This window comes from Vulpes lagopus, chromosome 12 (assembly GCF_018345385.1).
Source record: "Vulpes lagopus strain Blue_001 chromosome 12, ASM1834538v1, whole genome shotgun sequence".
Taxonomy (NCBI): Eukaryota; Metazoa; Chordata; class Mammalia; order Carnivora; family Canidae; genus Vulpes; species Vulpes lagopus.
The window spans coordinates 26,196,594-26,221,992 of record NC_054835.1 but is presented as its reverse complement, the minus strand read 5'-3'; the positions used below and the strand labels follow the sequence as shown (position 1 = coordinate 26,221,992).

At 51.8% G+C, this 25,399-nt stretch overlaps 2 protein-coding genes across 20 annotated transcripts in view; one reads left to right on the top strand and one right to left on the bottom strand.

The window, feature by feature from the left end:
- BCAS3 (BCAS3 microtubule associated cell migration factor) overlaps positions 1–25,399 on the bottom strand; it is a 592,235-nt gene that overhangs the window by 2,963 nt on the left and 563,873 nt on the right. For 2 of the 6 annotated variants that reach the window (XM_041723949.1, XM_041723951.1), the window contains 3 exons: positions 20,332–20,499; positions 9,895–9,960; positions 1,173–1,263 (listed from right to left, as the gene is read on the bottom strand). In XM_041723949.1, the coding sequence (XP_041579883.1) occupies positions 1,173–1,263; positions 9,895–9,960; positions 20,332–20,499 (325 nt within the window). The remainder of the gene's footprint in view (positions 1–1,172; positions 1,264–9,894; positions 9,961–20,331; positions 20,500–25,399) is intronic. The other 4 variants (XM_041723952.1, XM_041723954.1, XM_041723950.1 and 1 more) reach the window with 2 other exon arrangements.
- Positions 1–25,399, top strand: part of LOC121472671 (proline-rich protein 2-like) — a 108,425-nt gene that overhangs the window by 10,555 nt on the left and 72,471 nt on the right. Inside the window, exon 1 of one of the 14 annotated variants that reach the window (XM_041723964.1) lies at positions 20,845–21,287. The exons of the other annotated variants lie outside the window; for them this stretch is intronic. The gene's annotated coding sequence lies outside the window, so the exon portion shown is untranslated. Of the gene's footprint in view, positions 1–20,844; positions 21,288–25,399 lie in introns of those variants that run through there. 14 annotated transcript variants of the gene reach the window in all.

Below are 25,399 nucleotides of genomic sequence, written 5' to 3'. Positions count from 1 at the left end.
TGGCCCAGGCCCAGGGCAGCTCCCCCAGCAGCCTCAGGGGCCCCACCCCGAGAGTCTGGGTGGATGCACCTCATCCCATCACATGACCGCGCAGGGGCAGTTGCCAAAGGAACTTAGGAGTTTGCTGCTCTTGGGGGACCAGGGTGGCCTGACCGGCTTGGTGCCTATTCTCCTTCCCCCAGTTAGGCCTGAGGTAAGACAGGGTGGGCAGGCTTCTTACTTGCCCCCCGTATCCCAGGGGGCTACTCTCTGCAGAATCGACATCCCCCAGCCTCTTCCCTCCTCTCCACTCCCACTGCTGTAGCCTGCTTAGGACTGCGCTTCCCACCTAGATGATTTCAGGAACTCCCTACCAGTCTCCTGACCTCCAGCAGCCCCCTCTCCAGCCCACCGCGCCAAACTGGAGTGGCTTGTCTACAGCACAAACCTCATCTTGCTTTTCCTCTGCTTAAGAACCTTCATCGACTCCTCACGTCCTTGGGATAAACAGCACTACAAAATGGCCTTTCATGACTCGCCCCTTAGACCCCACCTCACTAACGGCACCTGTTACTAGATTCGAAGAACCAAAGTAATGAACTTGTGCAGTTTGGGGACCTCTCCAGGCTGCTTCAGGCCCCCCCGGGCCCACACTTATGCCATTCCCTTTGACTGAAAAGCCCTTCCCAGGTTCCCCTGGCCCCCAGAACACCTACTCATCTTCCAAAGGTTAGCACATGTGTCCATTCCTCTGTGAGCCTGTCTTGTGGCCCTGGCAGCAGAGCTGGCCAGGCCCCACTGGGCTGTAGTTACCCCCGCTCCCAGCCCCCTAACACTCTGTTCACATGTGTCCCTGTCCGGGTGGACAGCCCCCCAGGGCCTGCTCCTGTGCCTGATCTCGGTGTCCCTAGTGACAACCACAGGGACTGGAACATCTTGAATGCATGATGTGGTAAGGAGAGGCAGGAGCTGTGTCTTCAGCAGGGACTGTGAGAGAACCAGAGGCCTGGCTGGACCTGGGCACTATTCGATATGCCTTCCGTCAGACCCTGATTCTCTCCTCACTGAGACAGAGCAATGAGTGTGTGCAGAGGAGGAAGTAGAGGAGGGGTGCACACAGGTTTCCCCCCCTTCGAGTCACCCCGGCCGCCCAGCCCTAGGAGCAAGCGGCAAATGGAAATGTGTGGCCTTACCTTCCTCCATCCCGAACACCTGCTTTGTTACTGTTGGGTTGCTCACGGACGCTGGGCTGTTGGCATTGTTTTTTTTTTCCTTTTTTTTTCCCTTTTGGAAAGAAAAGCATTGAGGAATCTTTTTGGAAAAGATATGGACAACGATTGAGAAGTACACTGATCTCTGCAAGCAGGTGGAGAGGTAGTAAGGAGGTGTGGGGTATCACGCTGGGAGGAGGGCAGGCTTGCGGTGAAATTCTGCAGTCAAGGACAGTGACATGCATATGTAGGGGGGTGGGGACCAGCCAGTCTCGAGGGTCCCACAGATGGAACTGTTGTGATGGAGCCCAGAGTCCCCCTTCAGTGTGGAGGGCTGTGGGAAGGGGACAGAAGGGTGCTGGTACTCCCCCATGCGGGCAGGTTGATAGGAGAGGGAGAGGAGACAGTGGCAGGCTGCAGTTTTGGGGGGACATCTCCAGACCTTTTGATTCAGGGGCCCAGCTTCTGGGCTACCCCCCCCCACCCCATTCCTGAGCCCCCAGGTCTGGGCAGCTCTCCTACAGGTGAGGTGGGCTTGTGGGGAGAGTCCACCAGCATCTTGCCAGGGCCGCAAGAGAGAGCTGGGGGCTCAGTGCAGGGGTGGCCAGGAAAGCATCCCCAGCAGCCTCTTTACTTAGAAGCATGCAGATCCTGGCCAGTGGGAAAAAGCCAGCTCTAAAAGAGGTTGCTCTCTAGGCCTCAGAACATGGTAGGGGATGAGGAATAGTTCCCAGCAAGTGGGAAGATAACTTGTTGTGCCCTCACATCCTCCAGTGGCTCTGTGCCCTTGGGAGTTGGGTGTTTGTCTCCCCCTCTTATGGACAGCAAAACCAAGGGTGAGTAGGCAGCCACTGGCTCCAGGCGTCCAGTCCCCCTGAGAGAGAACTGGCGCTGGTACAGGCCTCAGGATAGAGACGCTGGCAACTCCAGCATCACTGACTGGCTCCCAGTGCTCACTGCTGGCTGGGTCTGCCCACTCCCTACAGATTCTCATTGGAAAACGGGCCTGCGATCCACAGATGGCCCTCGGTGCCGTGCTCAGGATGGGTGAGCCAGAGGCGGCAGGACAATGGAAAGAGCAGCAACTCCAAGGGAGGTGCCTAGGCTCTCATGAAGTCAGTGAAGGAAACAGAATGCTCAATCCTCATGTTGCCCCCACTCCACACGGAGTCTGGCAAAATTCAAGTGTGTCAGAGGGGGCAGAGAGGTGGCTGCCCTTGCTAGGGAGAGGCAACTCTGGCTACCTGGACACGTATGCAAAGGAGACACAGGGAGGAGTCACTGTTAAGTGTGGCAGCTGGAAACGCCCCTCCCGGGCTGGGCTATGCAGATTGAGGGAGCCCCTCTCTGCGGTAGCTCACTCCCTCATCCCAGGGCTGGATGTTGCAGCCCCTCTGCAGAGGCAGGAGCAGCAGGGACTGGCTCCCGGGAGCTGTGGGTGGGTGCTGACGAGCGGGGCAGGAATGCACCTGGGGGAGAGGCGGATGGGACTCCTACACAGCGCCAGAGATGCCATCCGGGGGCAGGGCACGGAGATACCCGCTCTGTCGCCTTTCCCTCTGGAGTACCGGTCCCCACAGCTGCTTCACCCTTGAGGTTTTCCTTGGGGCTCTCCTCTCCCCGGGATACAGACCCTTCCCTCCCTTGAGGTTGCTCCAAACTGGCAAGACAGAGACTTCCAGGGACAGACTGGATGGAAGCCTCTTTGCACTCATGAGTCACTTTACTAAGTGCCATGGTCTTGGTTGCCCTATTCCCTGGGAAATGCTGGGGCCACAGGTACTAGGTGAGCCTTGGAGAGACCTGGGGAAGCCCAGGTAGGCAGGGGACCCCAGTGGGAGGTCAGGAGTGAAGTCTTACTTTGGGCTTGACCGTGTCCAGGCCTCCTCCAGGCCAGATGGCAGTGGGGGCAGTGGGAGCGGCTGGCCAATCAGAGACCCTGAGGGAAGCCCCTCTGGCTTCTGGTAGGTGCGGGCCATGGTGGAGAGCTCGAGACTCAGGACTCAGAGGGAGGCCTGTTTCTGGGATCCAGCGGGGTCAGTGAGGGCAGTGCCATGAGTGTGTTTGCGAAGAGGGTGCCTGGGACCCCTGGTTCAGCCTGCAGGCAGCCCTGGCACTTCCTCCAACAAAAGCAGCAGCATCTACCGGCGGCCCCTCTGGCGTGCAGCAGCCAGCTCTGTTCTGTACACTTAGAGCCTCACGATGCTGCTCATTAAAGGGATTAGCAGAGCACTTTTATTGGGCCCTGGCTGCAGCCACACACCCCAGTCCTAAACTAACCACCCAAGCTGCTGGTGGGAGTAGGATTAGACCTCAGGACAGTCTTACCCTGCACCCACAGCCCACTTCTGGCAGTGGGAAGGGAGAAAGCTCCCCCTACCTCTGTCCCCACTGCCATCCATCAGCCTAAAGGGCCTGAGAAGAGGGGAGGGGCGGTGTCTGCCCAGAGCGGGGAGGTAGTTTAGGGAAATGCTTAAGAACACAGGCTCCACCTTCTGCCACTACTCTGGGCAAGATCCTCAACATCTCCTGTGCCTCAGTTTCCTGTGCATGAGGATAACAATGTTTGTTTCCTAGTGTGGTTGTAAGAATTAAATTAAATAATGTAATGCATGTCGAGTGCATCACAAAGTGCTTAAAGCTTCCAGCCAGCAAATGTTGAGTTACTACTATTGTTACAATTGTATTAGTGATTGTGATTATCCACAGGATCCTTTGGGTCCCTCTTCGTTTTTCCTCTCTAGCAGGTGCCTCTGCCAAACAGGCCCCTATCAGCTTGCCTTCCACTGGAGCTTGGGAAGGATTCTTTCTTTTTAATCAAGAAATGGCCTGCTGAGGAAAATGGCAGTTATGTGTTTACAGCTTTTCATTTCCCTCCTTGCCTCTTTGTAAATACCATTTTCCAAGAAAATAAATTTCCAACACTGTTGACATGCATTGATTTTTCCCTCCTGCATCTACCTTCCCCATCAGCAGGGCCTGGGTTGGGCTCAGTGGTACCCCAGGGGAATGGGTGGCCCTAGAACACAGAGCAGCCAGCCAGATGGCCCCATCCTGCCCACTGCCTGGCTCAGAGGAGGCCTGCAAACAGAAATAGTTCCAATCCCCTTCTTGACCGGGGAGTGAGGTTGGGGTGGGGTCTGACTAGGAGGTCAGAGATTTTCAGAACTTCTCTGGATGGCCTATCTGGAGAGGAGACCAGGGGATCACAGGACTGCTGCCAAGTTCAGCAGATAGATCCAAAGGGAATCTGCCCCAAACAGTCAACTTGGTCAACCAGCGACCTGCTGGGACCTGCTGACTGGGATCGACCAAGCAAACTGGGCCTTGGAGAGAGAAGGGTTCAGCAGGTAGGGGGCTTGAATGATCCTGTGGGGTGGAGCAGGACTGCACCTTCCTGATGCTGGAATCCAGAGAGATGGCCCAGATGCCAATCAGGAGGTGGCCCTGGTTGGACACAGCTTTGGGCTGCTTGTCTTACACCAGTCCTGGGCCTGGAAACTACTGCTCAATCCTCTAGGGTGAGGCAGAGACAGAAATGGAGTTGGCTAAAAATGTTTCCAGACACCCCAACAGCCCTGTCAGAGACCACACTCCGGGCTGGAGGCAGCCTCAGCACTGAAAGTTTTTAGGAGGATAAAAGGGCAGCAGGTAGAGGAGGTGGCCTTATGGGGAGGCCTTGCCTTTCTCTTCACACTCAGGGGTGCCTGTCTCCCCGACATCTTTCCTTTCCCATGCCGCTCCCAGCCACACTGGGCAGTGCCGGGCTCCTCTTACCCTCACACAACCCCACAGGCTGCAGAGCTAGCAGAGATGCCCACAGATCAGTATGGGGATCTTGGGAGGACAGGCCTAGGGCAGTCGGGAGGATCGCCCTTCCCTTCCGGCAGGAGTTTTCGTTCCCTTCCCTGGCATGCTTGTGGAAGGAGCAAGGGCAGCTTCTTGAAGCTGAGGGGTGGAGGAGGAAATGGCTCCTCCACATCCGGAAAACAGGAATCCTGGTTGGGGCTGATGGAATCTGGGAGTAGAGGAGGAACAGGGCTAACTGGCCTGGTTATCTCCAGACCTCACAGCTATGTCTGGGTGCAGGGCCCTGGCCCGCTGATGTGACAGGCCTCTGGTGACCTGATGGCACACAGTCTGTCGGCAGGCCCATACATTCCTTCCTGGCCAGGGTCCCTTTCAACCCACAGGACTCACAGATATGCTCTCTCCCCCTTGCCCAGCTCTCACTCCTGACCCCCTGCAGGTACTGAGGCCCAGAATGTTACAGAATGAGGCCAGGACCACACGGTCTGCCCTGCCCCATACCCCTCAGCTCCAAACAAAGAGGGTAAATATCTGGTGGTCTTGGCTCAGGAGACCAGGAACTGCTTCCCTTGGCCACTGGGGCCATGCACATGCCTAATAACCTTAGGATTTAGGGGGAGACCTGAGGCCTAGAGAAGACCTCAGGTCCTCTGAGGCATCCACTGGCTCCTGGAAGATGAAAGTTGCAGCCAGTTGTGGAAAGTTGTAGAAAGGATGATAGCTGAGGACACTGGGCAGAGAGCCTCCACTCAGGAAAACTGGGGAAGGCACATCACCTCTCTTCCCCATCGTCCCTTCTCTCCTGTAGCCAAAGAGGAACCCTATTCACGACAGCAGGCCAGTGTGGCATTAGTGAAGAAGAGGCACAGAGGTAGCCAGAGTCTCAAATTCCTGGTGGGCCCAGGAGGGACAGGGGTGTGGCAGGAGCTAAGCATGCTGAAATGTTGGGAAAAGGAGGCTAAAAGTAGAAAGAGATGGGGGAAGGGCCTGAGGAATGAGGAGGACTCAGAAGGAGGGTTCATGCTCAAGAGACCAGTCTCTTATCACAGCCTGCACCCCCTCTCCAGTGGAGCTGGCTCTGTGTGTATGTGTGTGTGGGGGGGGAGGGGGGGCAGGAGGAGCTCATGGTCCAGTCCCAGATTCCTTCATAGCCTTTGAACAGCTGGTGAACAATGGCGGTAGATGGGGTATTTGCTGGAGGCTGTGCTGGTTGGGTTGGGGGCTAGAGCCTTTCCCTGGGTCACCCCATATAAAAACCATAAGAAGACACCATTCCCAGGTAGGGAAGACTTGAACCAGAAATGCTGCCACCTTCTGCTCCCAGGAAATCCATGTTACCTAAGCCCTTCCCAAGTCTTGGCTTCAAAGCAAAAGATAGCAGGATCCCCACCCAGACCACCTCGACCCACATCCCATTTGCAGTGACCCTCTCAGTACCACCACTACTATAACTTTAAATCTTGCCCTGTCCCAACCTCTGACACATGGGGACAGCGAAGGTGGAGTGGACCTGGCTCCCGTTTCCCTGGTTTTGAGGTATTTGACAAATCTGACTGAAGCCACGCTTCGGGAACAGCCCTGTGGGTGGCAGGAAGGAAGAGTCCTGTGGTAGGAGGCTTAGAGATCTGCCACAGTCGTGCTGAATGACCCGCACAAGTCACTTCACTTCTCGTCTGCTTCAGCGTCTGTCAGGCAGGAGGGGAAGGGCAGCTCTGGCAACCTCACTGGGTGGGGGCTCTAAAGAGCAAAGGACAGGAGGGGGCTTTCACACACACCATCAGGTGGAGGAGCTCACTGTTACTGCAGTGGCGTCCGGCCTAGGAGATCGGTGTTGCCACCTCTGGTGTTTCAGCAGGCTGAGGCCCCTGGAGGAGGACTCCTCATGCAGGAGGGCCTGAAAAGGCCTTTCTAGCTCCAGGTCACCGCCTGACACAGAGGCCGAGTCTTGGCAGATGCCAGCTGAGGTGACGCAGGGCTGGGAGGTTCAGAGACGTGTCTTTGGTGGTAGAGAACGGCCAGCCAGGTGCCGCGACATGAACTCTTTGTGTGCGTGTCTGCTTGTGGGGCGGATGTGGGTGCTAACGAGGGCCCCGCCAACATGCCCACTTGGTGTGGCTACGAGGAAGACTCAGCGCTTGGAAACTCTCCCGTGGAACTGGTGCTTGGCAGCTAGCCGGGACCCAGCTATCTCCTACAGTCCAGCCGAGGCTCAGGAGACCCCACTGAGCTCCCAGGCGGGGTCCTCCCAAGCTGCCCTCCAGGCCTCAGAGACAGCACAGGGGTCCACGGACCACAGGAGAGATGCAGCTCCTTGAACCTTGCTGGCCTGACAGGCCAGAGCCACATCTGGTTCTCATTCAAATGTCCAAACATAATTAAATTCTCTATGATGCAGCGGAAGAGTTTGGTAAGATGTGGCTTTCCCCCTTTCCATCAAGGTTAAGAAATCAGTCTCTCATTCCACCGGCCGGCTGACTCCTTTTCCTCCCTGCCACCAGTCTGTCCCATTCCACAAAGCAGAGGCCTGGGCTCCCATGTGATTTCTAGAGCTGACAGGGCTGGAGCCAGTGTGGGCTACATGGAGCCCCTCTGTCCCACTGTACCACTTACCCACCTGAGGGGATTAACAGCTGAGGCCCAAGCAGCAGGCTGGCGACTGAGCAAGTTAGTGCACTGTGGGTTGGACGGGGGTGGGGAAGGGAGCTGCCGAGAGGAGGCAGCTGCCCTACTCCAGCTGTGCCGTGACACACCAGCGTCCTCTCACTGACTACATGCAAGCCCTCTTTGTAGGTCCTCACAACGGGAAGCCCTTGAGAGTCTCTGGCCTGACCTTTGGGTCCCCCAGTGGGAAATGGAGCTTCCCAGGCCGAGGCCGTCCCTCCTGCACCTCACCTTTCACCTTGTGCAGCCCAGGGACTGCTGCAAGGCGGCATGGCACTGTGCCCTGGCCTGCCTGCACACACAAAGGAGGAATGGAGAAGGCCAAGAGCAGCATGAAGCCCTCTTACAGAAGCGCTGGGACCACTGCGTCTCACAAGATTGCTGGCCATTTCTGGCCTGTCAAGGCTCTGACAGGCGAATGGACAGCAGGGTCCAGGCTGTGGTCCTCGGGGATGGGAGGCGGCCTACTCCACAGAGAGGGGCCCACTAACTGGAGGGTTCGATGCCTCTCCTCAGCTGCCAGTCCAGGACTTCCCCGAATTCAGGCAGAACATCCCCTAGCCGGCCTGCCTCTTCGAGAGCTTCCTTCCCGACTGAGTATCTTCTGTTTATGGCTTTTTTGTTACACTTAGGGATTTATGACTTTCACGGTAACGGGTTCCATTCCACTTCCTTTGTGCCTGTGTTTCTAATCTTTGTGCTACAGGCTTTACAAGAGTTTCTGAAGAAGTCAGGATATTTTTCCTTTTGAAACAAGCTGTCCTGTAAGTTAATGACATACAGTGGGTGTGGCTGTTATCCAGAGACAAATGGGGGCTGGGAAGAGATAACCAGGGTAAGGTAGGGGACAGTCTTCTAGATTAAACAGAGCTATGTGCAGGTCCCTTTAAGACCCTTGGCCAGCTCCTGTGCTAGAGTCCCCTGAGGCTCGCCAACATCCCTAACAGAGAACTAGCACCACATTCAGATGCACATGGTGTTTCCATGCCAAAGAATGCTCAATGCTCACCCTGGGGACAGGTGCACACACATGCACAAGTTGGTGTGAACCAAACAATCCCAACATTGCTGACCTGGCTCTAAAGAGAAAAAATTTTGCGTATCTTTTCTAAATGATAAACTTTTGTTTAGTAGTGAATTTAATTGATTTCTTGGTGGCATCAGTGTCAAGGCCCCAGGTCTGGTGCCTTCCTATCAGTGAAGAAGGTGTTAGGGAAACTGGAGCCAGTTCCTAGTCTGGATGCCCGAAGCTCAGCCTAGCAAAGAGAGCAGCAATGGGGCCAAGGTCCCCGTCACCCCTGTTAGGGTCCCAGCCCGCGCTCTGGAGCCCACACTCCATGGCTGGGAGAGGAGCACAAGGCTCAATTAATTGCTGTGGTGCCGGCTGTCCAGATGAAAAAGCGGAGCGGATGCCGGGTCTGCCTTTGTGCTCTGTTCACAGACTGGCTGCTGGTGCCGGGGCTCTATTCATTATTCAATTCAGCTAGCTCAGACGAGCCTTTCCATTTGCTCCTCCAGGAGGAATAACAAATCTAGAAATGCAATTCCACTTTGGTGTATTAAGATATTGATTCGCCTGTCGAGTGGAAGTGCATTTGTTCTGTCAGCCCTCCTGTGGGCAGGAAGGGGTTAACCAAATGTTTATCACAAGGCTGGCTTCAGAGTTGAAAGTAATGTGATCAGTAATGAATTTTGTGTTACATTAGGTTGTATAAATGGACAGACAAGCGCAGACAACAAGTGGCCAGGAGTCGGGGCTAATCTAATGATGTAAAAATAGAGACAGCACCAATTATACTAGGGGCCAGCTCCAGGCTCCTGCAGGGACTGCAAATGAATAGGTACAAATCAAATTACTCACTAATAGACGCACTACAAGAGGGGCAGTCAATGGTAAATGCATTAGAGCCTAGTGACCTCTCTGCTCTGCACAGCAGAATCCGAAAATTTGACTTCCATCTTAAAAGTGGGGGGCAGGGAACGAGGTTCTCAAAGAAACTCTTGTCGGGTGAAGAACAGCAACGACTTCCCATCCCGAACCAGTCTGTTGCCAGAAGGTACCTCCTGTCTCTGCTGACCTCTTGCCCTCACTTCAATGCCTCCTGAGAGCCTGAGCACTGGGGCGGGGGTCGGTGGGGGGGGGGTGGGGGGTAAGGGGGCAACTTCTTGAGGGACAGACAGAGCAATGGGACAAAGCCCTGCACATAGGCAAAGACAGGAGGAGGTTACATACCAACATACTTCACAGCCACGTGTCTCTCAGGGGTGCTGTTTTTTACTGCTACGTCAAGGGGTGTGTCTGTATTGAAAATAGAATACTTCTTTAAAGAGGATCACAACATGGACATTTAAGAGAGCAGCAAGAGTGGAAACCAAGAAGAGTAGGTGTCACAGTGCGGCTGGACCACCGCGAGCTCTGCAGGGGGTGTTCGTGGTCTGTTCTGAGGCACAGCACATCCGGGCCTTTACAGAACTCGCCCTGGCCTAGGCTGTTGTCGTCCTTCCCTCTCCTTTCCTCCTGCCCAGTGCCGCCTACTGAGTGCCTAGGTTCAGGGATCATGGGGACGTGCTCCAAGGCGTGAATGTATGCTCAGATTCGGCTCTCCGTGGCTTGGGGAGGAACAAAGGGTGAAACTGAAGCATCTCCAAGCCTTCTGAGGACCCCGGCAGGCCCAGATGGAAACAGGACCCTGCTGGGCTTAGCCCACACTCGCCCGCCCCACTAAAAGCCAGCACTATCACACCCGTCATAGCGGAGATGGCATGCTGGTCCCGGCCAACAGGAGCCTAGAGAGGATGGGGACATGACAGCAGAATGAGTTTAGGGAGGGCACAGAGCAGAAAAAGTCACCCTGTATGAAGGAAGCAACTGGATGCTGGTTTCGCCCAGACTTAATTAAGCACACAGAGGGGTGGAACTGCAAGCTATTGAGCTCTGCTAGACAATATGTGGGGGAGCTGGTGGGGGGGCAGTCTGTGAAGCCTGGTGTTGGGGGATTCTGCAGGCAAATTAAAAAATGTATGCTTGTGCAGTGGGCCTGCAGGTGCCTGGGGGCAGAGGTGGGGTTCAATGAGAAGCAGGCAGGAAGAAATTGCCAAATGTCAGCGGTTGGGCAGCTGATTCTGGCACAGGTATTCAGAAATGCCTCCTTTTGTTAAATTTAGTCACACTGGCATAGCTTGGCCTTGGTAGAGTGAGGCTCTGGACTCCTGAAGGGTCAGAGGCTCATTTCCAACTCTCATTTTCTGTGTGTCTGTGTGTCTCTCCTCTGTTACCAGCCATCAAACCCCGGGGCTGGTCCGTATAGCACAGATCATCTTCTGAGGGGAAGGACAGAGGGAAGACGGATATTTAACCATCCATGACTGTGTTCAACTTTGTTCAGATCTCACACCTCACAGAAAGGTCAATGGTTAAAGGTGAATTCTTTGGCAGAGGAGGAAGAACAGAGAGAAATACTCCCTTTTGTTAACCATTTACCTATGTTAATGTCTCCAGAGGAGGGCACTTGTCTGGGGGTCCACCTGCCCTTCCCCACCCTCTTGTCCAAGGCTGTACATTTGCCCCAGGAACTCCTGCCTCCATGTCAGGGCAACACTTGGAAAGGGGACTTTGAAGGTTTACCAATGAAGTCACACTGGCATTTTGTCCTTGTTGATAGGAATCCATGTGCTTTGTTTAAAGAATTCAAAGTAAACTGGGCAACTGCAGAGGAGGTTCTCGGCCCTAAGCTGCCATTATAGCTCTGCCTCTGCCTGGGACTTCTAGCAGCCTTGGGAGAGGGAGAGAGGGTGGGGGGAGAGAGAAGGGGAGATAGGGAGAGGAGGGGAAAGGAAGAAAGGGAAGTGAGAGAGAGAGGGAGAGGGAGACAGAAGGAGAGAGGGAACAGGGGAGACAAAGAGAGAGAGAGATCGAGAGAGAGAGAGAGAGAGAAATGGTTTACTTAGGATCAGATTTGACAACTGGCCAGAAACTAACAAGTGTGTCCTAAACACAGTAATTTTTCCCATTGCTCTGGCTGGCTTTCATTTACCTCTCAGGAGCCACAAAAACCCATGCAGTCATTCAACAAACGTTAACTGGGCTCAGCTTGGTTCTTGTCCCAGTGCTGGATGCTGGGCAATGAGAAGGCTGGTGGTTGGTAACAAAGAAGAATCGGATTCAGTCCAAGGAAACAGAATTAGGTTAAGACATGCAGTATGGGCAGAATGGCTGAGGGAGGGGCTGGAGGGACCACCAGGGCTGAGCCTCCCCCACCCCCATGGCATGTAGAAAGGAATCTGACACTGATAGGGAAAGAAAAGGCACCATACACTACTTGTCTGGGGTCAAGTGTCTAGTGAGCCAGTGGTTCAGAAGTTCAGAGGAGAGAGAAGGGCCATTTGGCTGCATGGTCAGGGAGGCTTCACAGAGTGGGGTGAGGTCAGAGCTTGGTCTAAAAAGTGGGCAGAGAGGGAGGGCAGAGGGTACTCTAACAGAGCCAGGTGAGCAGGGCATGTGCTGAGGATGATAGGATAGTTTTGACAGGTGGGCATGTTTGCATGAACGTGGTGGTGGTGGTGAGGAAATATGAATAAGGGGAGTGGCCAAGTGAGTGGGAGATCAGGTTGGAAAGGATGTAGCCAAGTGAGTGGGAGATCAGGTTGGAAAGGATGGTGAGGAGGGCATGGAAGAGCCTTGAAATCTCACAGTAAGGAGCCGAGGTTGAAACAGTTGGGCCCTGGACACGCTGTGAGTAGGGAAAAAGGAAGACAGAGCAGGCCCTGAACGTGAGAACTCCCCTCCTCTTCTGGGGATCCTCTCTTATTCTGAAATACCCTTTGACCAGTGAGACTGATGAGATCTTGAGAATCTCCTCCTAGATATCTCTCTCTGACTCCTGCTCTCAGCATTCTTGGGCTATGTGAGCAGAGTCTCATTATTTAATGTTCTCAGACCACAGTGCACTTCTTGTGAGGCTGTAGCTTGTGCTTAACCTCAGCGGCCCGCTTTTTGGATGATGTGAATACATGGCACACAATGTAAACTCTTTTAGAGATATATTGCGCCTCTTAGCCTTGTTTCTCTACATTTCCTGGGTCAAGTTTATAAAAAGTTACTTTGCTTCTGTTGTGTGTAGATCCCAATTTCACAAATCTTTCTCACGAATGACTTTTATCATTTATTTTCACTTTTCTGACAATGACTAAAATAACTAGTATTGTAGGCCCTTGCACAATATTGCTTCTCCATGGAGAATATAAGCTTTGTGAGCACTCAGTTGGCTGATGGGTCACTGAAGGGCCCCCATTATCTTGACCTGGGGTAGAAATAAATTTCTGCAGCTAGGGGCAGGCTTGGTTCAGAACCACTACATGTATGTTACATCCCAGACACAGGTTCACAGCTAGGACCTACAGGTGTGGAAGATCCAACCCAACCTTCACGCACAGGCATGGGTGTGGGCACAACTGGTCAGGATTGAAGGACCACCACATGGGTTCAGAGGCCCCCCACCCCCAGCCCCAGAACAAAAGCCTCTGTCCAGTAAACCCCTGCAAAGAGGTTTGGTCTAAACACCAAGGACAGTATAAGTAGGGTTGCCTCTGAGGATGCTATTGTAATTGTCTGTGGGAAAGACTAGTAAGGAAAGAACTATTCTGATACCAGAGTGAAGAAAACTCAGCTAATTCCACTGTTTCACAGAGGCTGGGCTTCCAGCACTTCCTCATTTTGATCCTATATTTTGTAGTTATGATCTGATTTCAAATCTTTCATCTTTCTCCCATTGTGAATCAGAGAGAGGAACATCTCGCTGGCCGTGTTGTGATGATGAAAGGACATTTACGTGGCTAGCCTAGAGTCTGAAACCTCGAAGCCACTTGGGAGGCGTGTCTATTATTGTTGAGAGAAGTAAATGAGAGGACGTTTACAAAGTGCTCAGTACAGCAGTACAGTGGCCAGCACTTAACGCACGCGGGGAGCAAATGTGACCACATTGCCTGGTATGAGTGAAGAAACACAACCAAGAATGGGAACCTTCTTGGAACCTTCCCAAGGTCATAGGCTTCCCCCATTCCTTGATGAGGACATCCAAATGCTGCTGAGAAAATCCCCCCAATGTCAGCAGTTGGGTGCTAGGAACTGAAGGGCTCTCAGTTTTGGTCTCTCCTACCAGTGGAAACCAGTGAGGAACAGGCCATCTGACACCGAACTGAGACACTGATGGCAATGCCAACAAGGCTACCCCTGGTTTGCAGGCAGCATCTGCTTCCCCACCACCTTCTGCACGAGTGCTGTGGCCACACATGGCGCTGGGCTCTATGTCTGGATGCTCCTATGTCTTTGGGGACTTACTCTTTCTCTCCACCCTTGGCAACCATGGCATCTGTAGCTGGGGAGTTTGTAGTTTTGTCTTCACATCCTGGCAAGACCACAGCCTGTGGGCAGGGGACCCCCCCAGGCTTCTGCTTGGTCTAGCTCTGCTAGGTGGGCCCCGATGGGTAGCTGGATAGAGGAGCCAGAGAGGAACACATTCACAGTTCAGCACTGTTGCCTCCTTTGGAGCTTTCTATCTCTTTAAGGATAGGAACCATGCTTTACTTCTTCACCACAATGCCCAGCTCAGGGTGAAGAAACCAGCAGGTGTCTGCAGAGAACCTGCCTGCCGCGACCATGGAAGAAGGTGCAGGCCCATTGAGGAGTTTGTTGAGAGAAGACATGAAAACCATTTTGTAAACATACTGTAGAAGGAGCAAAATTCCAGGACCCAGTTGAGTAAAGCAAAGGGAAGCACCTAAGGACAGGCTACGTTACTTGGATGAAAGCGTTTGCCTGAGAGGAGGGGTGTCTAAAAGATAAGAGAATTAATTCACTGCCCCATGCCCACCATTGTTGTCATCTGAGTGTGTTCCTGGGACTGGAGGAAGCCACAGTCAGGGCTTGAAATGGGACAGGGCTAGTGTGGTCCCTACCGGAAAGGCAGCCTTAGCAAGAAAATGTTCCCAGCCCTCACTAATGGGGTGAGCAGGAGTTCCAAGGCCGCCTGGAAGAGCTAATCCTGCAGGTAGGACAGAGGGGTCAACACACCAGGTTATTTGCTTTGGGGTACACATCTGGTCAACTCCAGTAACGAGAGCTAACATTTGTTATTGACATTAATTTCCACAGTCCTGAAATGAAAGATGGTATTAGCATGAAGTCACAACATACATGTGTGCACACACGCGTGAGCATGCATGCGCATGCACGCACACACACAGTGCTTAGTTCCTCTTTTGCAGCACACAGGTGATCATCAGGTATTTGTTAATTAACTTATTGAAAACTTCCTGTGACCATTTAAAAACTGTGTGCAGTGTTCAAAATGTGCTTTTTATGTTAAGAAGGAAAAAAGGCACAGCCCTTTCAAGAAGTAAAAGCAATATCTGACAGATCTTCGGAAGACCTTGAATTGAAAATAATCCTAGTAATTAATATACACACAGGAAAACTGAGGGGATTTGGCCGAATAAATGAGAGCAATGGTTTCCAAACTGTAGACTGAAATCCTCTGATGTCTTGTGAAATCAATTCGGTGGGTCATGACCACACTCTTGAGAAAACGAAAGAAAACAGAAAGTACTAGAATGCATCGCTTATAATACTGTTACTGTGAAAGTTTGGTATGTTTGGATAAGGAAGTAAATGTATGTCTGGCAGAAGACAAGAGGCAAAGATTGGGCCCTAAGTGTGATCCCCTAAAGTAACTGCTTCTGGACTAGAAGAGAGTCCACTGAGGAGTTGGTAGACAGAAAAATCTAAAGCCTCTTTCCTACCTTGATGCTGTGATTACAAAGGAGAGGCGGTGTTCCTGGGACTGTAGGAAGCCACAGTCAGGGGGAAGAGACAGTCCCTCTTGACCTTGAGAGCTGACTTAGCTTTTCAGAGTCAACAGCAGCAAAAGGAGGCTGCAGCAGGCTGATCAGGACTCTGGAATGAGGCCTGAAGCTTTTTGCCCTTGGATGTAGGAGAGGGCGAAGAAGAAAGACGAGGTTTAGCTAAAGACAGAAAGAGTTAAAGTCTAAAGAGAAAGTGCACTTAATGTGTATCCAGGTGTTTATTAAGATTTTTTTTTTTTGGTATTGGGTTATATCTACCTAGACACAAAACAAGTAGAGTAAGTACATGTTTTGCTTATTTAAAAAATTCTATTTTTCTAGAAAAGGCAATATTGAAAGGAATGTCTGCTAAGCAGGAATTAGGTTATTTTGAGGGGGGCCGCAGAGAGAGGAGGAGCTGCTGCAGGAGACAGCATTCCGGGCAAGAGAAGTATGTAGGGGGGCCTGGCAGGCAGAGAGAGCACGTGTGCTTAGGGACCCTCTGGGGAGTTCAGCTTGGCTGGAGCTTGCATGGGGCAGCAGGAGACGCTTCTGGAGACAGGGCAGCGGCTGGTCATGAAGGGGAAGGGCACTGAATGCAGCGAGATGGGGCAGACCCTGAGAAGGACAGGGTTGTGGGGGAGGAGTTTAGCTTTTGGACGTGTGGAAATGTCAGCAGGTGACTAGATAAACGGTTCTGGAGTTCAGGACAGAAAGCCAACTTGGAGATTGTTTGGAGTCAGTTTATAGGTAGTGACTGAGCCCCCGGAAGCAGAGGAGATCACTCTGTACTGACGGAAGGAGAGGGAGGAGGGAGAGGGCCAGGATAGGGTTTTGAGAGATACGTACGCTTAAGGCCACCAGAGAAGGAAGACCCAGAAAAGGGATGGAGGAGAAGGAGTGAGAGGCAGAAGTAAGGCCAGGAGAGCATGGTAGACCAAGAGCTCGGCCCAAGGAGAGCCCTTGAGATGGGAGGACAGCAGTGACTATGTGGGGTGGGGACAGCTGCTGTGGCTGGGCAGACTCTGGATGCAGAGGGACAGGGGGGAGGTCAGTCAAGAGATTCCTTGAACAATGGCCTCTATTTTCTCTCTGACAGTAAAACACAAGATGGTGGGGTAAGAGATTTGAAGAGAATGGGAGAGTCTGAAATACTACCCATGCAGAAGGAAAGAGACTGATTCAAAATGATGGACTGAGCACACGTGCCATATTAAAAAAAATAGCAAAAGCAGAGAGAAAAATATAAAACATAAACCATAAACTCTTAGGGGACCAGAGATCCGTGGAATCTTTAAGAGAAGGAAACCAGGCTGGAAGCCACAGCAGCGAGCAGGGGCTACGGCAGAACTGTTAACGTCTAGGCTGAACGCAGAATTCATTTGTTCAGTAAATAGTAACCACAGGCCTACTATGTGCCAGACGCAGTTCTAGGCGCTGGTTTCTGCTGCAAGGGATGAGCAGAAACTACAAAGAGGAGGAGAAGGTACTAGAAAAGCAGAGAAGGCCTTCCCTGGCTCACTGGAGAGGAGACGCCAGAAATTCGTAGAGGCACCAATTGGAACGATTTGTGATTCTCCTTCAGCGGCCCAGGTGTGAGAGCAGAACCGGACTGGCCTTGATTTGGAGTTCTGCTGAACAGGGACAACGGAAGGGTCACAGGGACAAGGGGAGCGATGATACTGCAAGATGGCAGCATGCCAATTATCTTAGAGCAGATTTACAAATCACATGTGTCATCTAATTAGACTGATTGGTCAGCAGCTCTCGTGGAGGAGAGAACTAACACCTGCCTCAGCAGCGAACGGAGTTTCAAAACAGACCTGGTCGAGCGGGCAGAGGGATCTATCTTGCTGGGACGCAGGTGTTGACTCAGTAGGGCTGGGTAGGGCCTGAGACCAGGCATTTCTAACCAGCTCTCAGGTAGAGATGGTGCTGCTGGCTTGCAGATCACTCTGAATAGCAAGGCTTTAGAAGGTTTTGCTTTACTTTGGGGAGACAGTTAATTTGCCCACGGTACAGCTTACCTGTGAGGTACTGGCGCCAGTTGACTGTTACATTTTCAGGAATTCATCTAGCCGACTGACACCATGTTGACAGCTTGCAATTGGCCATAATGCCAGTTTTTATACTACAGAAATGTCCAAATGCTACAAAGCAGGGCTTCCCTACTTCCCTCTGGAGAGCTGGTTGGTAAACAATTTCCAGCACATCACCAGTGAAGCCTGTGTAATAGTGAGGCATGCTCTAGAATGGGCTTCAGTGTTGGGGGTCACGAGAGCTGCTCCATTCATAACTTGATAAAGAGGCCATCAGTCGTGGCTGTGATACTACACAAAGTGCCTGCTAGAAAGCACTACAGGACCGATCATCTCGGGTGCCTGAGAGTACCTAACACAGGCAAACACTTAATGTCCCCTTATCTGTATGTCCTATAAGCCACTGAGAGAAGTAGAGCTGTGGGAAAACAGAGAGGGAAAGGCTGCTCTGGCAAAGGGTGCCTTGCTGGAAATTCGCATCCAAGTCACACCATCTTTCCCAGGCTGTTTCTGGGTGTGCTGGTTTGCCCTTCCAAGGCCCCGGGTTGCACCACTAGCCTGGCACTTCGTCTGGAATTGCACCCGGTGACAAGGGATTCTCAGCAAAGGCAGAGGGAAACAAGTTAATTTCCATAATATCTGCTTTCCTTATTGACCTTTAAAAGAGAGGCAGATTTTTAAAAATTGATACATTTAATATGGTCAGAAAACCCCAAATGAATCCCTTTTGGTGACAGTTTGGGGATGAAAATGAAATCCTTCTGCTCAAAAAGGGCATCTCCTATTTTCTGACCTGTGGGTCATGCAGTTTTAATTTCCTCTCTCGTTTTTTCTTTCTTTCTTTTTTTTTTTTTAATTTCACAAACTTGCTTAAGGCCACAAAGACACTCCTGAATCCCTCAGCTGTCTGGCAGATGAACTGCTGCCAGTTTTGTTGAGATTACTGTTTGTGCCAGGTTGAGGTTCTCCAACTCTGACCCAGTGCACCTTTAAATCTGTTTGCTGGATGACACTGGGGGTTCCAAGTGGTGTCTGCAGAGAGCTGCCCCAGAGCTGCTCGAGCTCCTCCAAGGGCAGCTCCTGGGGACTGAATCTGGTGAGAACAGGCCCTGGTTTATGTAGCAGGGGCTGGGCAGGGGCCCCAGAGGTGCAGGGGGAAGGTGGTGCTATGGGGGAAGTTTGGAAAAGGAAAAGCTTTGCCTCCTCCTGCCAGCTTCCAAGGAAAATGGGGTCAGAGCCCCTGTAAGTGGCAGAGCCGCACCTCATCTCTGGGTGCGGGTAGAACAATGGCATGATGGGCTACCATCCATGAGCCGGATGGCTGGATGATGGGGTAGAGGAGTGGTGTGCACATGTCTGCACCTGTGTGCACGTGAGGCAACAGGACATGGCTTGCTGCCACTTCCAAGATCCACACTTCCTCTCTTTCCAGGGAAGGAGGGGGTGTGGAAAGGGGCTGGCCCTCAGAGCCGCTGTCTCCTGTGGCCTGGTAAGGCACTTCTTTCTCTATCTCCAGGCAAACTCCTCCTCTCCCCTTCTTGAATCCATTCTGTCCATTTGCCCATGACTGCACCAGTACTGTGGACGGGCATGAAGCGGGTGCTGTGGAGGTGGACACGAGAGTGTTATGTCTCTCTCCTCTACTGCAGGAACGAGAGAACTGGGATGAGAGGGAAAGGCTTAACTGCCAACTATCTAAGGGATGGGCAGGATCCACACGGCAGTGAGACCGAAGTGTCATGACGTCAGGCCCTTCAATCCCTGCCAAACATGCTTGCCTCTCCTAAATCTTGCTTTCTGCCCTAAGTTGTGAGTTTCTCCTCCCTGGGATCCTCTTCCCAGGTAGGCCTGTGGAGGAGGGGGTGGGAACATTCACGGTAGGTAGTAATAGTCTTGAGAGGCCTTGGGCAAGCAGGAGTGGGAGGGCCCACCACCATGATCCGCTTGACCCAGGAGGAAGTTCCCATTGACCTCAGGAAGTGGGAAAGAGGCCTGCTGGGCAAGCTTTCTCGGTCCTAAAAGCTGGGCTAGGACACGCAGTAGCTGCATAGATATCTAGAATAAGGAGGTGCTTTGGCAAAAAGGAGACACATGCTGTATGGAAGAACTGTGGTCTTTCCTAACCGCATGCTGTATATGTGTGTGTGTGCGCGCGCATGTGTGCATATATGCATGTACACACCAGTGTACGTGTGTGTGCGCACGCGTGCACACATGCACATGTACGTCTGCTTGCTGGGACAGGGCTTGCCCATCTTCTAAGGCCGTCTTCTGATTCGAGAAGCTGCCCCAGGCTCCAGCTGCTGGCCCCTCTCACAGGCAAGAGTTCAAGGGCAAAGGTAGCCTAAGAAAAAGCAGTCTGGGGCCCCAAACCAGCCCTGCCTGCTTCATGCTTGCTACGTCCAGGTCAGCAGGCCCCACTGATACTGGCTAATCTATAAAGCCTCAAGCATGACAGAAGGTGTGCCGCCTCACAGTCAGAGCCTCAGGGCTGTTGAGAACCCAGGGACTCCAAGGTTGTTCCTTCCCTTGGAGAAGGAGTCCTTCCGGGAGCCACATATACAATACAGGTGTGTTTACCCAGCATCTCTGCATGCATTATCTCCTGTAGGAGGGGTCACTGGGATCCAGTGCGCTCCTTTACACAGGGCTCTCCCAATACCAGAGACTTCCAAAACAATGGCAAGCAGAATGTTAACTAAAGAAACAAATGGTTACAACACACACCCTCTCCTGCCAGAGAGGGTGCCAGTCACGACCACGTCAGGCTGGAAGGGTGATGCCACCTTTACCTGTTCCGGATCCCACAACGTCCCGGCTCGGCGACTCGGCCATGGCATCGGCAAGCCGCTCCCGCAGGCCTTCCTCCGTGTGCTCCATGGAGGACATGTGCCGTAGCCCAAAGCCCTCGGGCCAGCTCCCGCACACCTCCAGCAGGGTCACGCTCCGGTCAAAGGTACCTGGGGCACACACGGGATACCTGACGCTGAGTCTGTGCTTTCCGAGAGCGGGCTGTTGTTCTGCCTCCCCGGCGCCAGCTCCCCTCCCCACCCAGGGTCCCTGCGAGCTCTCCTACAGGCCAGCGGGGGAGAGAACACCAGGAAACACACGTGGAGGGCACGATGACGCAGCTCGTGCTGCTACCTGGCTCAGACAGAGTAGATTTTCAGAAAAAGAACTCCACGTCATTGGGCTAGTGGTTTCTATTTTTTTTTTTTAATTAATTATTTATTTATTTATTTATGATAGGCACACAGTGAGAGAGAGAGGCAGAGACACAGGCAGAGGGAGAAGCAGGCTCCATGCACCGGGAGCCCGACGTGGGATTTGATCCCGGGTCTCCAGGATCGCGCCCTGGGCCAAAGGCAGGCGCCAAACCGCTGCGCCACCCAGGGATCCCCGGGCTAGTGGTTTCTAAAACGTTTCCTCAGGGTTACAGGGTTCCTCCAAGTCTTCAAGGGACTGCTTCAGAGGCAGGCCAAAGGCAGAGAACCTCCCTGCCAATTTCAACCAAAACACCTCTACTTTTCTTTTCTTGATACAACAGGGCTTCCCCTAATGGTTCATTTTGAAAAGGGGCTACATGGCTTAAAATTTTTTTTAATTTTTATTTATTTATTATAGTCACACACACACACAGAGAGAGAGAGAGGCAGAGACATAGGCAGAGGGAGAAGCAGGCTCCATGCACCGGGAGCCCGACGTGGGATTCGATCCCGGGTCTCCAGGATCGCGCCCTGGGCCAAAGGTAGGCGCCAAACCGCTGTGCCACCCAGGGATCCCCATGGCTTAAAATTTTTAAAAAGTTTTCTTTCTTTCTTTTTTTAAAAAAAGATTATTTACTTATTCACGAGAGACACACACACACACACAGAGGCAGAGACACAGGCAGAGGGAGAAGCAGGCTCCCCATGGAGAGCCTGATGTGGGACTTGATCCCAAGACCCCAGGATCATGAGCTGAGCTGAAGGCAGATGCTCGACTGCTGAGCCACCCAGATGTTCCTTAAAAAAGTTTTCAACCTACTATAACCCATAACCTGTACCAAACCTCCTACATTTTACATACATTCTGAGCCTCAGGCTCAGAAAAGTAATGGTCCAAGATCCAACAGCAAGTTTGTGACAGACCAGGTTTAGGAACTCATATCACCTGATGATGCTTCAATCTGGAGCTCATTGTACTCTACGGCATGCGGTCTCGTAGCTGCCCAAGGACAGATGGGCAAGGCGGGGCGGGGGGGCGGGCGGGTAGGGGATGCTAGCAACAGAGTTGTGTGATAGAATCTTCAGCAAAAATTCTTCCTTAACCCAAAGCTGCGCTCCAATTCCAGAAAGTACATGGTGCTCTGCCCAGTGCCAAGATGAGATTTTACATGCAAGATCACTTCAAAGTCTAAATTTAAATTATTCTACTCTATTATACAGCAAGTCTTCTGTGAAAGCTTATTTCGTCTACTCTCTTGGAAGGAGATTATCATCATGCTCTGTTGCTTTAAGCACATACCATTTTCCCAGTGATTAGGTAACTGAATCCTCTGCATTTATTGGGCTTGGTTCCTGCCAGCACCAAGAAGATGGGGAAAAATGCAAATGCCAATGTTTCCTAAAGTTAAAAGTACGCACAACACACACTTTTTATCAGGCCTTGCTTCTCTTCTTTGATCAGCCGTCAGAAACTATCTTTCCTAGGCGGTCAGGACTGGGCAGCGTCAGCACACACTCTCTGCCAATGACAGGTGGTAATAGAGAGGGTGCGAGCCCCAGCCCCGGCAGGCGGCCCTGCCTCTGATAATGGCCAAAGCATCGAGGTGATAACCGTTAGTAAACACTCCGACAGCCGGTGACTCCATACATCAGCAAAGAGGGCCAGATAATCCTGAGCTCTTCTGACCAGACAAAGGCCCTTGGCTGGCCCGCTGGGATTTATATGTGTGGCAAGGGTCACCACTGGCTCCTGAATGTCATCAGCCAAGTTTGGCTTTGATTTATCTCTCGCCTAATTGCAGGGTAGATTCCTGGTGCTGGGAGGATGGGCAACATCTATAAATGTATCTACCCAGGAAGAGGCCCCCTTGAGACTGGGGTGCTGGGAATCAGGTCATCAGGTAGGACCCAGGAATGGGGAGCTACCTGATACCACCTCCCCTCTTCATCAAGTAGGGTCAGGATGGATCTGGGGAGCCAGGCACTGGTGGTGGAGGTGGGGTGCTCTGGGTGTTGGACCGCCGAGGGCCTGAACTGGGCAGCCATGCCTTGGCAGTGCCAAGCCCAGAGCCACCACTAGACCAGCATTAGCAACAACTCAAAGGTGCCCAGTCCCTAAGGACAGACACACAGGGATGAATGACATAGCTAACTAAGCTTTTGATTCCACTACCCACTCAGTAGGTGATATTAGGCAAGTCCCTCTATGTCCTTTTTCTGTCTCTGAAGTAGAACTAATCACCCTGCCTTGAAGGAAGGAAAGATTAAGCAAGGTTCCTGCCAGGAGCCTGCATTGTCCTCTAGTGCTGCCTCCTTGTAACTGACAAGATTGAGAGCTATAGCATCACTGTGTCTCTGAAGGGTCTGCCTGGGACATGCATGTCTAGTGACTTCCAGATGAGGGAATCAGGAATGAGACACAGACACTCCTCCTCCCTGTACCCTCAGGGCTGTGGTGGCAGCTTTCTTACAGACAGACACGGCTCAGAGCTTGTCTTGAGAACGGGGATGCCCTTACCTTTTGTCATTCCACAAGAGCAGTATGCCTGCCTCTACAAGGTGCTCAACTGGTATTAGTACACGCCGTTCTTAGAGGTCAGGGCAGGTGAGCAGATAGCAGGGTCAAGAGGAAAAATAAAATTGGCCTGCAAGATGTTCTGACAAGAAGGGTTCAGGTAAAAGGGTGGGCCTGGTCTATGACAGATGGTAAAGGCCAGAGGAGCATGTATATGTTAGGGACAAAACAATAGTATACAGGAGAGAAGAGTCAGGAGGTGGTGGAGAATGGAAATAGATCTGGACTGAAATGTAGGCTCTAAATACATATTAGCTGTGCGTGTCCTGGCAGTTTCTTTACCTTTCTGAGCCTCTGGTTCCGCATCCATAAAAATGGAAAAACAACACAATCCTACAGGATTGTTGTGAAATTGCATTCGATAAATGCACAATCCCCTGGCACTAAGTGCTCTGCATGTCAGAGCTGTGCTCATGTATGTGTTAATACAAAGATGGACAACTTTATTCGACTGGAGGCATCATCATACGTCTTGACAATCACCACATCCTGGGAGGTAGTGCAGGTACTACTCAATTATTATGGGAGAGGATCTGGAAGCTCAGAGAGATTGTCTCAGTGGCAGACCCGGAATACAGGCCCTCATTCTTAGCCTGGAGTTCATTCTATCAGTTTACATACTGCTTCTCTCAGTTGCATCTGCAGTGGAGAGCTGTGTTTTGTTTTGTTTTGTTTTTTTTTTAAGATTTTATTTAATTATTTATGTGAGAGAGAAAGAAAGCAGGGAGAATGGATGACAGAGGGAGAGGGAGAAGCAGGCTCCCCACTGAGCAGGGATCCTGACCTGGGGCTCGATCCCAGGACCCTGGGATCATGACCTGAGCCATAGGCAGACGCTTAACTGGCTGAGCCACCCAGGTGCCCCTAGAGCTGTTATTTTTTAAAATTTTAAATTCAATTAACATACAGTGTATTATTAGTTTCAGGGGTAGAGTTCAGTGATTCATCAGTTGCATCTAATGCTCAGTGGCTTACCACATCATGTGCCCTCCTCAATGCCCATCACCCGGTTACCCCATCCCCCAACCCTCACCTCTCCTCCTGCATCCTTCAGTCTGATCCCTAGAGTTAAGAGTCTCTTATGATTTGTCTCCTTCTCGGATTTCATCTTATTTTATTTTTCCCTCCCTTCCAATGGAGAACTGTTATGTGGAGAAATCACCTCTATCTTTCCTAACTTGTTCCTGAAGGTAACTCTTGTTACCTTCAACCGATACTTTTAAAAAACTTTTCCCACTCCCAACCAGCCCAGCTTTCTTGGAGTATATGGTAATGCTGATGAGTCATCCTGTCTGTTCGAAGGTGCATAGGAGGGAAAATGCATGGATGGAAGATCTAATCTGTTCTCTGTCTTTTTCTTTCTTTTTTTTTTTTTAAAGATTATTTATTTATTTATCATGAGAGACACAGAGAGAGGCAGAGACATAGGCAGAGGAGAAGCAGGTTCCCTGTGGGAAGCCTGATGTAGACTCAATCATGGGACCTCAGGATCACGATCTGAGCCAAAGGCAGATGCTCAACCACTGAGCCACCCAAGTGCCCTGGTCTATTTTCTCTTAACATGGGCATTGCTACAATGTTGTGGGTAGGAGGCTGGGGCTATAAGAAGTGTCCAGCAGAGGGGCACTGCATCGTCTCTACTGTCCTGAGAAGTCACAGAGAGGCTAGAATTAGTGATCCTGCTTATTGTGCTAGAAGGAATCCCTGCAGTGCCCCCTTCTTTATATTTCCCTTCTATCCCTGCCACTGTAGACGAAGATAGCCAAGGAGCTCATGGACTACCCTAGTCCTGGAGTGAGAGAGAGCTGCAGGTACATATATGTGTCACCAAGGGCAGGGGTTAACAGGCCAAGCCCTTTGAGAGTGAGGTCACCTCTGTGCTCTTAGGCAACTGTGCATCTTGTCAGCATTGTCGGCCCGGCTATCATTCATTAGGTCAGCCCAGAGACACTCCATCAGATGAGCTGGCCCTCTGAGTCCCATTATGGGAGAAAGGGTCAGTTTTAAGGGGGAGAAGACAGTGCAGGCTGTTTGCAAAGCACAAAATACACATACTTAGCAACAAAGATCTTTTGCTGA